The sequence below is a fragment of the Simochromis diagramma genome, unplaced genomic scaffold (assembly GCF_900408965.1).
Source record: "Simochromis diagramma unplaced genomic scaffold, fSimDia1.1 OVJJ01000079.1, whole genome shotgun sequence".
Lineage (NCBI taxonomy): Eukaryota > Metazoa > Chordata > Actinopteri > Cichliformes > Cichlidae > Simochromis > Simochromis diagramma.
The window spans coordinates 5,696,286-5,710,336 of record NW_024387075.1 but is presented as its reverse complement, the minus strand read 5'-3'; the positions used below and the strand labels follow the sequence as shown (position 1 = coordinate 5,710,336).

At 41.3% G+C, this 14,051-nt stretch overlaps 2 protein-coding genes across 3 annotated transcripts in view; one reads left to right on the top strand and one right to left on the bottom strand.

Annotated features, from left to right (window-relative positions):
- Nucleotides 1-1,064: 1,064 nt before the first annotated feature.
- On the top strand, nucleotides 1,065-3,853 carry dut (deoxyuridine triphosphatase). 2 transcript variants are annotated; one of them, XM_040045379.1, is made up of 7 exons: nucleotides 1,065-1,437; nucleotides 1,922-2,078; nucleotides 2,239-2,330; nucleotides 2,499-2,543; nucleotides 2,644-2,718; nucleotides 3,212-3,282; nucleotides 3,722-3,853. In XM_040045379.1, exons 1-7 carry the CDS (start codon nucleotides 1,329-1,331, stop codon nucleotides 3,776-3,778), a joined length of 606 nt encoding a protein of 201 aa, XP_039901313.1. In that variant the 5' UTR covers nucleotides 1,065-1,328; the 3' UTR covers nucleotides 3,779-3,853. The 2 variants fall into 2 exon arrangements, with proteins under 2 accessions (XP_039901313.1, XP_039901314.1); XM_040045380.1 differs by lacking the exon at nucleotides 1,065-1,437 and having other exon boundaries at nucleotides 1,451-2,078.
- A 265-nt stretch (nucleotides 3,854-4,118) lies between these two features.
- fbn1 (fibrillin 1) overlaps nucleotides 4,119-14,051 on the bottom strand; it is a 62,770-nt gene continuing 52,837 nt past the window's right edge. The window contains exons 54-66 of the mRNA XM_040045376.1: nucleotides 13,923-14,042; nucleotides 13,718-13,840; nucleotides 13,062-13,193; nucleotides 12,850-12,975; nucleotides 12,052-12,258; nucleotides 10,202-10,327; nucleotides 9,862-9,984; nucleotides 9,256-9,372; nucleotides 7,332-7,460; nucleotides 7,116-7,235; nucleotides 6,426-6,657; nucleotides 6,177-6,348; nucleotides 4,119-5,753 (exon numbers count right to left, since the gene is read on the bottom strand). Of these exons, the coding sequence (XP_039901310.1) occupies nucleotides 5,367-5,753; nucleotides 6,177-6,348; nucleotides 6,426-6,657; nucleotides 7,116-7,235; nucleotides 7,332-7,460; nucleotides 9,256-9,372; nucleotides 9,862-9,984; nucleotides 10,202-10,327; nucleotides 12,052-12,258; nucleotides 12,850-12,975; nucleotides 13,062-13,193; nucleotides 13,718-13,840; nucleotides 13,923-14,042 (2,114 nt within the window). The 3' untranslated portion in view covers nucleotides 4,119-5,366. The remainder of the gene's footprint in view (nucleotides 5,754-6,176; nucleotides 6,349-6,425; nucleotides 6,658-7,115; nucleotides 7,236-7,331; nucleotides 7,461-9,255; nucleotides 9,373-9,861; nucleotides 9,985-10,201; nucleotides 10,328-12,051; nucleotides 12,259-12,849; nucleotides 12,976-13,061; nucleotides 13,194-13,717; nucleotides 13,841-13,922; nucleotides 14,043-14,051) is intronic.

Genomic DNA, 14,051 nt, shown 5'->3' with positions numbered 1-14,051 from the left:
TGAGTGTCTATAGACATTCGTAGGCTGTGGTTTAAGACTGCATTTCAGCCTGTGATATATGGGATCCTGTCAAAATCAATACACTCAAGAACCAAGAAAAATCAGATTTTGAGCCACTATGTAGTACCATCTGGAAAGCATCTGATTGCCAATAGATCCCAAACACATGGCCAATCCAGTAAAAGCATACCTAGATAGAAAAACAGCACCACTAGTCATGGATTGGCCTCACCAGATCCTGGACCTTAACTTTACTTAAGTAGCACGGAATCATCTTGCCAGAGAACAGAGCGAAGCTGTTTCCAAAAAACAGCTTCAAAATGCCTGAAGAATTCAGGCTGTGTTGACGAATTAAGGTGATCATACCATATCATTTAAAATCTGTCAGACAATGCTCAGGATTTTTTACGAGTCTGTTGTGGTCAGTACCATCCTCTATGCTATTGTGGTCAATACCACCCTGCTATTGTGGTCAGTCGCAGATGCCAATCGACTCAATAAAACTGATCCGAAACGCCAGTAGTGTTGTAAGGATGGAGCTGGGACTCCCTTAAGGTGGTGTCAGAGAGGCGGGTGTTGTCCACGATAAGGACAATGGTGGATAATACCTCCCACCTTCGCCATGACATGCTGGCCAGTCACAGGAGAATATTCAGTGAAAGACTGAAATTACCCAAATGCACCAAAGAACGATGCAAGAAATCAATCCTGTACGGTGGCCCCTAGAGACAAAGCATGTACAAACTCTCTAGGGGCCACAGTAATCCTGCCCATCTAATGCACACTACACAGTGCAATAGTTAGACTCTTTTGCACATGCTCTTTTTACATTATTAAATTTAGTTCAGTTTGTTACTGTTATTGTCTTACAGCAACTGTAACCACATTATTTCCTTGGCGATTAATAAAATATTTTGATTCTGATTTAAATCGTGATACCAGCACGTTCAGATGCTATGACGGCATGTAGGGGCATGCTGTGGCATATGGAGTAGGAGATGACCGCACAGCATTTTGGGTATGATGCAGCAGCGTTTGGGGATAATGCCAAATCTCGGTGCTGATGCCACGATTTGAACTAGCTCAGCTGCTGTGACAGCAAATTAAATTTATATTTAAAAACATACCCTATCAACCAGAACTGGGTTGCGAGTCGATACGACGAAGAGTATATAAATCGTGTTTCGTTTCTTGGTTCTAGCCTATCAAATCGTTTGCGTACTTTATACGCTGCTGAAGCTTAGAGCTGCTCCGAGACACGGGGGGGGAGTGCGGCGTTCGTGAACCTGAGAAACCTGCGAAACCTGCAAAACGAAATTATTAACAGTATGGCCCGAATACTGCTAAAGGACTTTCAACTATGCTCGCGGGTTTTTAACGCTGCTCCGCGTTTCTTGGGGGAAGAACTGCACTTTCAAATGACAACTAAAAATAAAGGCAAGCAAGAAATTACGAGCGATAACACCACTATGACCGACACGCCAGGAAGTGCTTAGTGGCATTAGCTTTGCTAGCCTGCCTAGCGTTTTGTAACTGTCTGCTTTGGTTTGGTCATGTTCTTTTCTTTCTTGTTTGTCGTGTTCGAACCACGTAAGCGAAACAGTCATTCTGCTTTGTTCGGATATATAATGTATAAGGCTTATGTCAACGATTTCCTTTTTGTTTTTGTAGGCTGATATATTTTCCCACCGGAAGTTCGAAATATATTAGTAACTCTCGCGAGAACTCACGTTACTTTGACTGAACGCGGGAATCTCATACAAATAATCTCGCAGACCCGGGAACACACTGAAGCAGATTGTTGGTGGAAGTTTGTAGTGTCGTCCTTTAATTATCAATTACTTAGTTTTTAGTAGGTTTTAATTTTTTATTGTACTGTAGGTTTTTAATTGTGCATACTTTACCAACATGCCCGTCCTAGAAGTCACAGATGCTTCTGCAGTTTCTCCATCAAAGAGAACAAAGACAGAAACAAACCCTGCAGAGGAAAGACCTGTCCTCAAATTTGCAAAACTTTCTGAACATGCTACGACCCCGACCAGAGGCTCAGCTAAAGCAGCAGGTTATGACCTCTACAGGTTAGTAACTCTTTAAACTGAAATTGTTAGGTTAGGTTCACTAGATGCCTAATTTGTGACTGTTGATGTGTGTGCATGTATATTTAAGTCTGTACCTTTAACTTAAAGTATTATTTTAAAAAATGCAGATACGCTTACCTTTACTGTCTTTACTTAACAGTGCGTATAATTACTCCATTCCTCCTATGGATAAGGCCATTGTAAAGACAGACATTCAGATAGCAGTTCCACATGGCTACTATGGGAGAGTTGGTGAGTGTCTCTCTGCTATTCAATTTTTATTTGTTTTTGGGTTGTTTTTTATTTTATTTTATTTGAGTTATCTGTTGTGTGAACTCGTGTTAGTCTTTCCTGTTTGTGCACCAGTTGTAAAACACCAGGTCGTCTGTAACTGTCTTTTTGTGGTTTTTCCCTCCCCAGCACCAAGATCTGGACTGGCAGCAAAACACTTCATTGATGTTGGTGGTGAGCTAGCTAGCTATCTGACCTAATCATTGCAAGTTAACCCCAGTAGTGTACAGACATGACATTTTAATTTGTGTTATGTGTCGCATGTTCTCCTCAGCTGGAGTTGTAGATGAGGACTACAGAGGAAATGTTGGTGTTGTGCTGTTCAACTTTGGCAAAGAGACGTTTGAAGGTGAGTTATGGTGACAATAATGTATATTGTCAGTCTTTCATAACCACAGTAACCAATGAAAGTAATCAGATTAGGGGATGATATCCATGCGCTCCACTTAATATAGATGCAGTATGGTACAAAAGTAGACTTGGATACTTTAAAAGATTGATGCAATTATCAGCTTTTATTTATCAGTAAAATTTGTGATTTAAAAAAAAAAAAAAAAAGAATTGGTATTTGTGTGAAAGACTATTTAAGCTATTGGCTTCACTTTGAAGACCAAAAAAAGGTCTAAAAGTGATCTGAGAATGATAAATTGAGCTTCACATATATTGCTTATATTTCATTTAAGCCAAAAAATAAATAATATTTTTACTGTTGACACTTTTCAGCCTATTGGAGCTCATTGGAGCTTAATAATGAAAGTATACACATAAACGCTTGATATGAAGACTTTTATCGATCAGTCAGATTTAAAGGTTATCTCATCTGCTTCCTTTTAACCTTACAGTGAAAAAGGGCAACAGAGTTGCTCAGCTGGTGTGTGAGAAGATCTGCTACCCAGATCTGGTGGAGCAAGAGGTAAATTCAAAGTTGAGTTTATTGGGTAGATCTAATTAAAAACGGTGCAACATAGATGGTCATGAAAAGATGCGAAGCTTCAGCTGTGTGGCTATTAGAAGCTGCCATTTTTTTGGTTGCTCTTGAATTATTATAGGCTATTCTACTTAAAGATGTCTAGGCTTATGTCTGTGAAACAAAATGAACGTGAACAGCACTACAAGTGACACAGAAATTGTCATAAAGCTGAATCTCATCCTCTGAGTTTCAGAACCAGAAAATTAGTCTTCTTTAAGGTTGCTTAAAGAAGTCGCTTTGAGTGTTCAGAGTAGGAAAAAGAAAACTATATAGAAATAATAAAGGTTTAATAATGCATTTGTTTTCTTGTGTATTTCTTCAGATTAGTTTTAGTCTTTAAATCCAAGTGTTTGCCTTTATTTATTTATCTTTTCTGTTTTAGACACTCGATGAAACAGACCGTGGCGCTGGAGGTTTTGGATCAACTGGAACCAACTGAAACCCTCATGTGTTTTTAAAATATGTTAGTCTTAACTTTGATAAAATAAGAAATAAAGTTTTGTTTTATATTTGAGTCTAGAGTTTTGCTGGGACTTCAAACCATGCGTTCCTAGTAAAAGTTCACTAAAGTTATAAATTCTCAACAAAGCTATTCTTCCATATGGCCACATGGGGGCAGTCATACACAAGAATGTAATCTGCTCAAACTATTTCATCCGCCAGAGACTTGGTAACTTCCCTTTACTTAATACAGACGTGTGCAGAAAGAGGACATATAGGTGCCTGCTCAACTTGGTTACAATGGTAATACAATTCAGATAAAGGGGGGAAACACAGCAGTGAGTACATGTACTCCAAAAATGTTTTTATTGTGAATTTACATCTAAACCCTCACTGATGTGAACATGGAACACAGACTGGTGTCAGGCTGGTCCATTGCAATGCAGCACTGATTTTGACTTGTGAGAGAATATGTGGCCATGAAGACCTCAGTGCATAATCATGAAGGCCCAGGTTTGGCATCATCAATGTGTTTTGTGTGTGCGTTTGTGTGTGTGTGTGTGTGTGTCTGTATGTATACACAGTTTACAAAGGAAGTAGTTGGTCATTATAAGCACCATTACAACCCCTTCCCCTCTATTCCAGGGGCTTCCTCTAGTTTACAAAAGCTTCATAGATTAAAAGTGGCATTGATTATTACAGTATAAACACAATTTACATGTAGTATAGAGGAGAGCAGGCAGGCTATGAAGCTAGCTGTTACTGTTGCAAAGACACGAAACCTTCAGAAAGGCCAATGGGATTGTGCCTTGTTCACTACTGAGTGCATTCAAAAGTCTATGTGGATGTGTTGCTAGCACCAGTAAATATGAATTATTCTAGTCAGTAGGAAAATGGAAAAGCATAGTTCAAAAATACGCGGTAGGAGTTGTTCAACCTCCGACATAGCTACATCTCAATAGTCCACAATGGGTTCCTCTCCTCTCCTAAGCCTTATTTGGGGAAACAAAGAAATGTGTGTATCCAGGTTTGATAGTCATTTACCTGAGGGGAGGAAATGAATTTATTTCAGACTATTGGGACTCGCCTCTTTCTTTTTATCCCCCCGCCACTTAAGCTGAGTTCTAAGAAAACAAACAAACTTGGCCCTTAGAGCTTTCTGCAGTCCACAAGCCCTTCAATGTGGCATCCGATTCCACATATCATTATACAAGATTAAACCATACAATTACAAACCCTATCCACACCCTCAATAGTGCTTTAAACGCAGCTGGAGTGGTGTGTCGGGGTGATATGCTTTTTATTTCGACTGGAATCTTTCACACCTTCGGTGGATACTTTCCACAGAAATTGTACCTATGATATGCAGAATCATCTTTGGTGATCAAATGACACAGAACAGTCCATCCCCCCCCACCCCCACCCCCGTCTTGTCTCTTTGGTGGCGAGCCCTTCGAGTGAGTAGACGTTAACCCTTAGCTGCTGAACCAGAGTCAGAAATGTTTGGCCTTTTTCAGGAGGGACTGTGAGCTTGACACTGGATTAGCAGCTGCTGGCAACATCCGCCTCTCTCAGTCTTGTGATGGTTAATGGAGCATGATCTGCACCCTCATCTTCAGTATGTCTCCCAGCTGTCCTGTGAGGTAGTCTTTATCATGTTGGTCCTCCAGCTCAGCCAGCTCCTTCTTCCTGTAGAGGGGCATACTGCTGATCTGAAGGTAGTATGCGCCTGGCACGAGGCCCTTCTTCTTGCTCAAGTGCAGGTAGCTGACACCCTCCCTCTGGTTGATTTTGAAGTAGCCTTCCTCATTCCCATAGTCGATGCTGTAACGCACATGGTCGCTCAGTGTGCTTAAGGCCGGGGTAAACTCGAGGATGTGGTCGCGGTTACTCAGGTCACTGATGTTCAGGTGGAACTGGAGAGTATCTTCGATGTCCACACTGGCCAGGCTGACCGCCTCTGTCTCAGTTAGCTGCAAAGAGAAAATGTGGTCTGGCTGAGTTTAGAGGCTAAAGATGTCCAATAGTAAAGTCGTGTGCAAACACAGCAGAGTGAATCTGTGAATCAGTGTTAATTAAAGTCTGACTAGACGCTGGAGACATTATGAAAAAAAAAATGACTTGTAATCGGTTGGTAGATCTGTCATTTAATACTGATTTTCACAAAGTTGTTCCTTTTTTTACATGAAGGTTTTGGTCCCATTTCTGTTACAAGGCCTTTCCCTGCTATAGAGGGGAAAACTCTTTGGAAGAAATCAGGGACCTTCATTTATTTATTTTATTAAGACTTAAAGTAGTGAAATATAAACGTAGTGTCTCTTACAGAATCCATCAACTTTTCAAAACCTTCAATTTCTCTTAAAAAAAATACAGGGGACAGTGGGCTTCATACATACCTGCATGTCTTCCAGAGGATTTTCCTGTGTTGAGTTAATGCTGCGACGTTTGCGTCCCTTCTTGGGATAGCCATTGATTTTACATTCGTAGCAGGCCTCGGGTGAGAGGGAATTATCCTCCATTTCACTTCCCTGTCCAGGACTTGTGAAGCCCAAACCTGTGACGCAGTGTCTGAAAGCAAAAGTAAAGCCATCAGTAACCTATAAACACAGAGGAAACGTTACCACCGCAGTCGCTCGTTTACTTACCCTTGTCCTGCACGGAAGTACCCAGGTGGACATCCACATAAGTAGCCTCCATCCGTGTTTGAACAGCCAAACTTGCATGGGTTCTGGCTCGTGGAGCACTCGTTGATGTCCGTGCAGCCTCCGCTGGTCTGCTCGTAGTTAAAGCCGGTGGGGCAAAGGCAACGGAAACTCCCCAGGGTGTTGTGGCACGACGCTCCCCCGCAGATCTGGCTGTTCAGGCACTCGTTCTCATCTGGGTCACAGGAAGTTGATGGGAAGTAAACAAACACGGGGTCATTCCAGTTAAAAGAGACAAACAATACTGGGAAAGCCTGCAATGAATGTCGTAAATATGTGCAGACATTCAAACTAAAATTAGAGATTTAACTAACCACCACTTGTTTATTCGGCGGTGCACACATCAGGACACACACAGTACATATAATTGCTTTCTCGATAACTTAGCTATTCCTACTTATTTTACATACCAAATGCATTTTTGATGTTACCCTACCTTTTATTTGATTTTTTACCTACTTCAATCGTTCATTAGCACTAACACAATAAATTGAGAAGATTTTCTAATAAAATAGACTCTATTGGAGAACTTCAAGGCTATATGGTTGATATTTTAGCAACCAATTCATGAGGATGTTCCAAAATGAAAGAATTGTTATATTTGCTGTCAAAGAGGACAGCGGTATAACTTACCAACACACTGATTCCACTGATAGTGCTGCAGGTAGCCTTGGGGACAGCTGCACCTGTATCCACCTACTAAGTTCTGACAGCCATGCTGGCATCTGTGATTGCCGTCACACTCATCCATATCTGTCAAACGCACACACACACACAACACAAAATTACTCAGAGTCTTTTCCTGTGATTAATCAGCTGATGCTGGGTTGGAACAAATTGTTTTTAGACCTTCGCAGGTTTGTCCGCTAGGATCTAATGAGAATCCCCGCTGGCAATCGCAATTGAAGCTGCCTGGCGTGTTCTGGCAGACGCCACTGGAGCCGCACAGATTGGGGTCTGTTGCGCATTCATTGTTGTCTGCATGGACAAAAAGGGAAGGTTCAGACAAGGGTAAAACTGGAAACATGGCATAAAGGCTCATTACCCTGATTTGGACTTGCTGAGTCAATAAAAATTCATTCACAGTTGGCACCGGCCTCTAAAAATAGGTCAGGTTACTGTAAACTCTTGGTACAAACTGTCTTGATGTCTGAAAGGGGTTCAAGAATAAAATCCCTAATCAGCTGAACGAAGATCAGATCAGAAGTGGCAAAAACAAATATTTAAATTTGAATTCCTGACCTTGGGAATAAAAGAAAAGCCAGCGCTCATTAACAAGAGTTTTCGGGGGGAAAAATGTAGAAGTGGGTGTTTGAGAAACAGGTTTGATTGTTGTGATTGGAATCTGTGTAAATCTGAACACAACGTTGAAGTTCAGGCTGGGAAACAGAGTAATCTCTAAATCTCAGCTTTTAAATGTGTTGTTATTTTTCACAGTTGGTTGAGATTTAGAAAGACTGCTAACACGTTTGCAGTTTAGCTTTCCATTTGAAGAAACAATCAGTGCGTGGGACATAATGCTAAAGCATAGCAGGATAGTCTACTTTGTCCCCAGGCAACCCAACTATGGGTTTCAAAGCTGATTTAAAGTGGACACGTTATGATTTTCCTTACTGGTGTCAGTGGATGTAAAGTATTACAGTTGTGGATTCATGCTAAACATGGGTAGAGATTCACATAATAAAATCTGTGCATGTACAAGCAAACCGCATGTTAGTAAATGCTCAAACTGTTTTATTTACTCTTGTTTCTGTAAGATGTCAAGGACATTGGATATTCTTAATTTGGTCGGTGATTATAGCAGACACACCCACCCACTGTTTATGAGGGGCAGCCAATTACAGGAAAGATGGCTTAAAGGGAAAGGATCAAAATGGCTTGATTGAAAGAGGGGTCATTTAAAACAAAGATTGTGTCGACACGTGAAATGACACAAGCTAGTCTAGCAGAGTTGAAGAACAAAAAAAATGATGGTGCTGGACATGCGCAAAATAGATGTGCTGGGGAGAGAAGAAGAGTAGCATCTATAATATGTCTGGAAACGGCCACTGCTTTTCCCCACTGAACAGCTTGTTTGATGAGCATCCACCTTAGTGAATCACACATATGACTGAAATAAGGAAAAACAATTTAGGTCAACTTTGAAGCATATTTGGAATCTACAGCCAAATTACACTATCCTCCTATGACTCAGAGGTTCATTTTGTGCCACTTTCTCTTAAATATTGGCAAACAGCGATCATAGTATGACTGGAACAACAGTTTTACGTCACAGTCATGTTTTTCCCAGCTCATTGCTCGTAGACTAACAGCACATCCACACCTGCTGTGTGCCATTTGGGTTACACTCTAAAAAAAGCCAGACCCGAGGATTCCCTGACACTGATTTGATGTGAGGTCTCGGGTGCCGTTTTATGGTCTGGAAAAAAGGCTTGGAGTTGTCATGGCGATCTACTGCAATGTTCCATAACAAGCATTGTTAAGCTGCCATGACTACAAACCAGACCGGCCTAATAAGATCAGTGTGATATCCGCCAGAGTCCATTAACATTTAATGGGTATATAAAGAAATAGACAAAACAGTGCTTCCCGTGTCTATTATGAGCTGGGCAGGATGACACTTTAAAAAATTCTTCTTTGAAAAGACCAACAGTCTGTGTGAAATCCTATTCAGACTACACAGGCAGTTTGATTAAAGACAATTCAGAATTTAAAGGGGAAAAAAATCACCGGATGTTGTATACGACTGTGTAGACTGTATATGTGTTTTTACCAATGCAGGCAGTGTGATGCTGGGTGAAGCCAGCAGGACATTTGCAGGTGAAGCCACCGATGGTGTTGACGCATAAGAACTGACAGTTGTGCTGTTTGGTCGAACACTCATCCAGATCTGTAAACAAGAACAACATAAAGAATGAATTTCCCAACTGAACCTATTTCATACTTCATAGTTAAGATACAGGGGTCGCAGTCATCTAAGACTACTACTTGCTCTACTGTATGTGGACTGCTCTTTTTCAAGCAAATTCCAGTCCTTCTACAGTCACTGACCTACAAATGAACTAGACACCGGAAACATAGAGGGGTACTGTAGAGGGGGAAGCTAAAACTATGGTAAATAAAGAACACTATGAGCACTATTTGTTTAGGCGTATAAACACGCCTGATAAACACAGATACAGACAGATGCACTGTGTCAAAGGCAAAGGGCACACTTGCAGTGAGCATTTAAAATTGAGCATCTTAGGACAGCAAGCAGAACGCAGAATGTAGCAGCTCCAACCTGGAAACTAAATCAAGCATGAAAATCGCTGAACTCAAGTGATGTGACAACCATTGGGCTTAATTGCGGGCTTCTTTTGGTGCTTGTGCAAGTTACCTCTGCAGCTCTTTCCATCCTCCTGAAGGATGTATCCTCGGGGGCAGGAACAGAGGTACCCTCCCTCCGTGTTCTTACAGATAAAGTTACAAGGCTTTGGTGCCTGTATGCACTCATCCACATCTAGAGGGAGAGGCAGAATGATTCAAAATAAAGAAACAGATCCTGTAGCCAGAAATTCCATAAACAGAGATCATGAGAAAGACAGACCCGAGCTGCATTTTTCATAGGAGTGGTGTGGGCAGTCCACCCACATAGTTTGGGTTCTTTACTAGACAGCAGGAATGAGAACGAGAGGTTTCAATTCCGTGTAAACACTGGAGGTGAATTTAAGCCTTACCCACACACTGCGTGCCAGTGATGTCAGCAGTGTAGCCAGGTTTGCAGATGCAACTGTAGGAGCCCAGACTGTTGATACACTGACCATTCCTGCACAAGTTCCCCATCACACGGCACTCATCGATATCTGGACAGAAATGAGAAACGCCAGCTTACTTCAAGTTAGTTCAAGATTTGGTTTCTTTCAGATTTTGACAATAATTACATATCAAAAGACCAAATAGTTCCACAAAAGTTGGAGGAAATATCTGTTATGCGTTCTTTTATGCACCATCAATTAAAAAATGTATTTCGGGTATAAAATCACTGATCTTACAAATTTTGTTAACCAGAAAAAAAGTTAATGCTTTGCAAGTGATGTCAACACAGATAACAACAACCATCTTATATTATTTAACCTTCACTACTCATAATTTTCTGGTTTCTGGTTTACATACACGCAATGGCAGTTTTAGAAAAATTAATCACTGGCCCCATTTTTAGGGCCTCAACTCATCGTAATGTGTCCTGTATAGGAGTGTAGAATGGGATCATGTTAACAGTCCATTAAAATTTGGCTTACAACCACCAAGGTCGTCAAGGCCAAGTTCACAATTTACTGGTTGAAAATTGACAGAAAGCCTTATAACTTAGAAACAATGATCACTGACCTTGTCATTGTTATCTGTATTGACCAAATACAGACATATAGGGAATGATTAAAATAATGCTGCTTTTGTGCCTTGTAATATCAAGGGAGTTCAGCGAGGGAGGAACTGCCTGCTGGCATATACTCACACCAACAGGGATACTTAATGCAAAAGCAGATAAAAAGATACATAGTATTTATTTTCATCGATTGATGTTTGATTACTATTTTCTCTGGACTGAAAAACTGAGTCAAAGTGTCAAAAAGTTCCTCTGTTAGACCATTTGAGGCTGCAAAATGGAGTCAGTCCCCTTTGTCTCGTGTTAAAATGCCTAAAATTAGAATTGGGGGAAAACACACACACACACACATTTAGCCCCATGGTACAAAAAAAGAATCTGTCATAGCTAATTTTCTACTCTGTGCTCACTGAATGGGGTGTGAATTTAGTGATAATCTACTTGTTTAAATTGTATTAAGACTCAAAGTTAAGCTTTATTAAGCCCATGTCCATTGTGACTGATAGGTGGATGCCAACATAAACTGCTGTAAGCGGAAGCTTTCTGCTAGGCTTCACCTCAGCTAATTATAGCCACTTAAGCGCCGAACCATGTTTGTGGTTTTCAATGTGGAAATCACAGAGTAACTATAAACCACAGAGTAATATTTCAAAAAAAATTACCAATCTCCTTGGTAACTGAAGGAAAAAATGGCACAATAGTGTGTTTATTCACCGCAGTGTGTGTTGTGTAGTTAAATATCTCTGATTACATTCCCTTGATCTTCTTCACCGCAAAAATTGGTTCATTTTCAGCAGGACATCAAATCAGTGTCTTCATATTTTAATAAAAATACAGATATTTGGTGGCAGTAAAGTGATAACTGTATAGCACGAGGAACAGATGGGCTATACAGCTGTGTTGATGTTTTACCTTTTGGATGTTTTTTTTTTTTTATTCAACTATCTTTCAAATGATGATTGTTTATTGTTTGGCTAACTGCACAAAGTGTCCTAGAAGTTAGTGCTTCAGCTTTGGTGAGTGAAAATCTAGCATTTTAAGCGCTAATTAGAAGGTGTCTGTTTACAGTCGATGAACCTTGCTAGAAAAGCTAGTTAGAACTAGCTAATAACTTCACAGTGTCATCCAAATCCGGTGACTTCCAGCTCAACGCTTCTGAATTGCAGAAAGTAAATGTGGATTACTAAATACTCATTAAGCTACCTCTTCCATCAGTGGTGTACCCAGGACCCAGAGGACACATCTTCTTGTACTGGGTCGTCCCTGGCAGGGGACAGAGCTCACAGTTGTTACCCCATCCTCTGCCCCCATCACAGCAACACTCTGACTTGGTCACTGGGACCCTGTTAGTAGAAGTCATCTGACACAGAGTGGTCAGAACCTCAGTGAAGCAGACGCCTTCACGGTTATCTGCAGGGTGAGAGAGACACACACACACAGAAAGGATCGTGAGAGCGAGACAATAACAGCAAGCAGACCAAACCACCCAGACAGGGCCTGGCCTCACACAGCAGACATAAATAGATAAGCCACACTGCTATATCACTACTGTCTGTAAGGAGGAAGATAGCCATACAGTTACAAAGTCCCACTGGAGGTTTTCTCACCATGCTCAACACATAACAGCTATCCAGAGCTATACTATATATTTAGACTTCCTTGCTTCCTCCTCTGCTGATAGTAACAGACCCTTGTTTATTTTAGGAAGATTTGGACACCATCATGGTAAAGTTCAATTCCCATGGAAGCATTAAATTCAGTTTCAGCATCTGTTCTTCCAAAACACATACAGCACATTAATGTCTAAATTATTTATATTGTTAAACTATTAAGTAGCATGGATGATTTTTAATCCATTACTGTCTCTGTGGCTAGACACTGCAAACACTTGTTTTAATTATGTACTCCTAATCTCATCTATCTGGCAGCAAATTAAAGATAAAGGGGTTCTCTTCTGATAATAACCTTACAGCCTTTTTAAATTGATGACAGTGTACATACCAATACATTCTGTCTGAGTGGGGTTGGGAATGAATCCTTGGTCACATCTGCATCGGTAACTTCCGACAGTGTTCTCACAACGGCCGTTCTTACAGATACCCGGTTTGGCCGTGCACTCATTCAGATCTAAAGCAGACAGACACACAGTGTAAAGAGGCATACTATATTAAATGTACTCAAGGTAAAACCACCTACGACACCATGATAATTACCCATGCAGCCCTCTCCACTGGGCAGCCGTGTGTATCCAGGTGCACAGATACATATATATGTACCAATCAGGTTCTTGCAGGTCATGCCTCTGCTGTCACAGTCATCTATACCATCTGCACACTCATCTTGGTCTGGAAGACAAACACCATAGTAAGAGTAAGTGGATGCAAACGCCTCAAGAAGCCCACGTGCATTCATGCCTGTGCAACAGGTAACGTAACACAGACACTCAGACAAAGTACGCCAGAGTTTAATCTAACCACTAAATCCAACACTGAGCTCTGGATTGATAACAGGGTTGTAGTGGGGTAGTTGGTGGTCTGTTTGGAGCTGTAATGTAAACAGTGACGTTATAGACACTGACATGTTCCTCCTGACTCACCGCTTCCCTCCAAATACAACTGTTGCTATGGCGTGCGAGGTATATGAGAGATCAGAGGTGTAAACAGAGACTCGGTGGGTTACAGTTGTCAGAGTGATTTAAGTTCATCCCAGACAGAGAACCCTTGAGGATCTCACAGAAATAGTGCGAGAGTGCGTTATGTAACTTTATGGAAGGTGCTGGCATGGCTTTTTGTGAGAATTTCTACCAGAGCTTTCCCGTTAATGGACCTGCGAACTCTGACTACACGGGTGAGTCATTTTACTGTTATACCTTTACACATCCTCCTGTCCTCCCGCAGCACGTAGCCTGTTGGGCATTTACACTCGTACGAACCCACTACATTAACACAGCGGAAGGCGCACAGCAGAGGATTCTGGGCGCACTCGTTGATGTCTGGACCGGAAACAGAAAAACCACAAGTTACGCATAAAGACACCCATGACCTAAACGGGGGCTCAGATACAGCTTCGGATACCTTCGCAGGTCATCATTGGCCCAGGCTCAAAGCCGTCATCACACGCGCACTCAAATCCCCCAATAACATTAGTGCATGTGCCGTTTCCACAGGGATTTCCAATGTCGCACTCATTAGTGTCTGTATTGA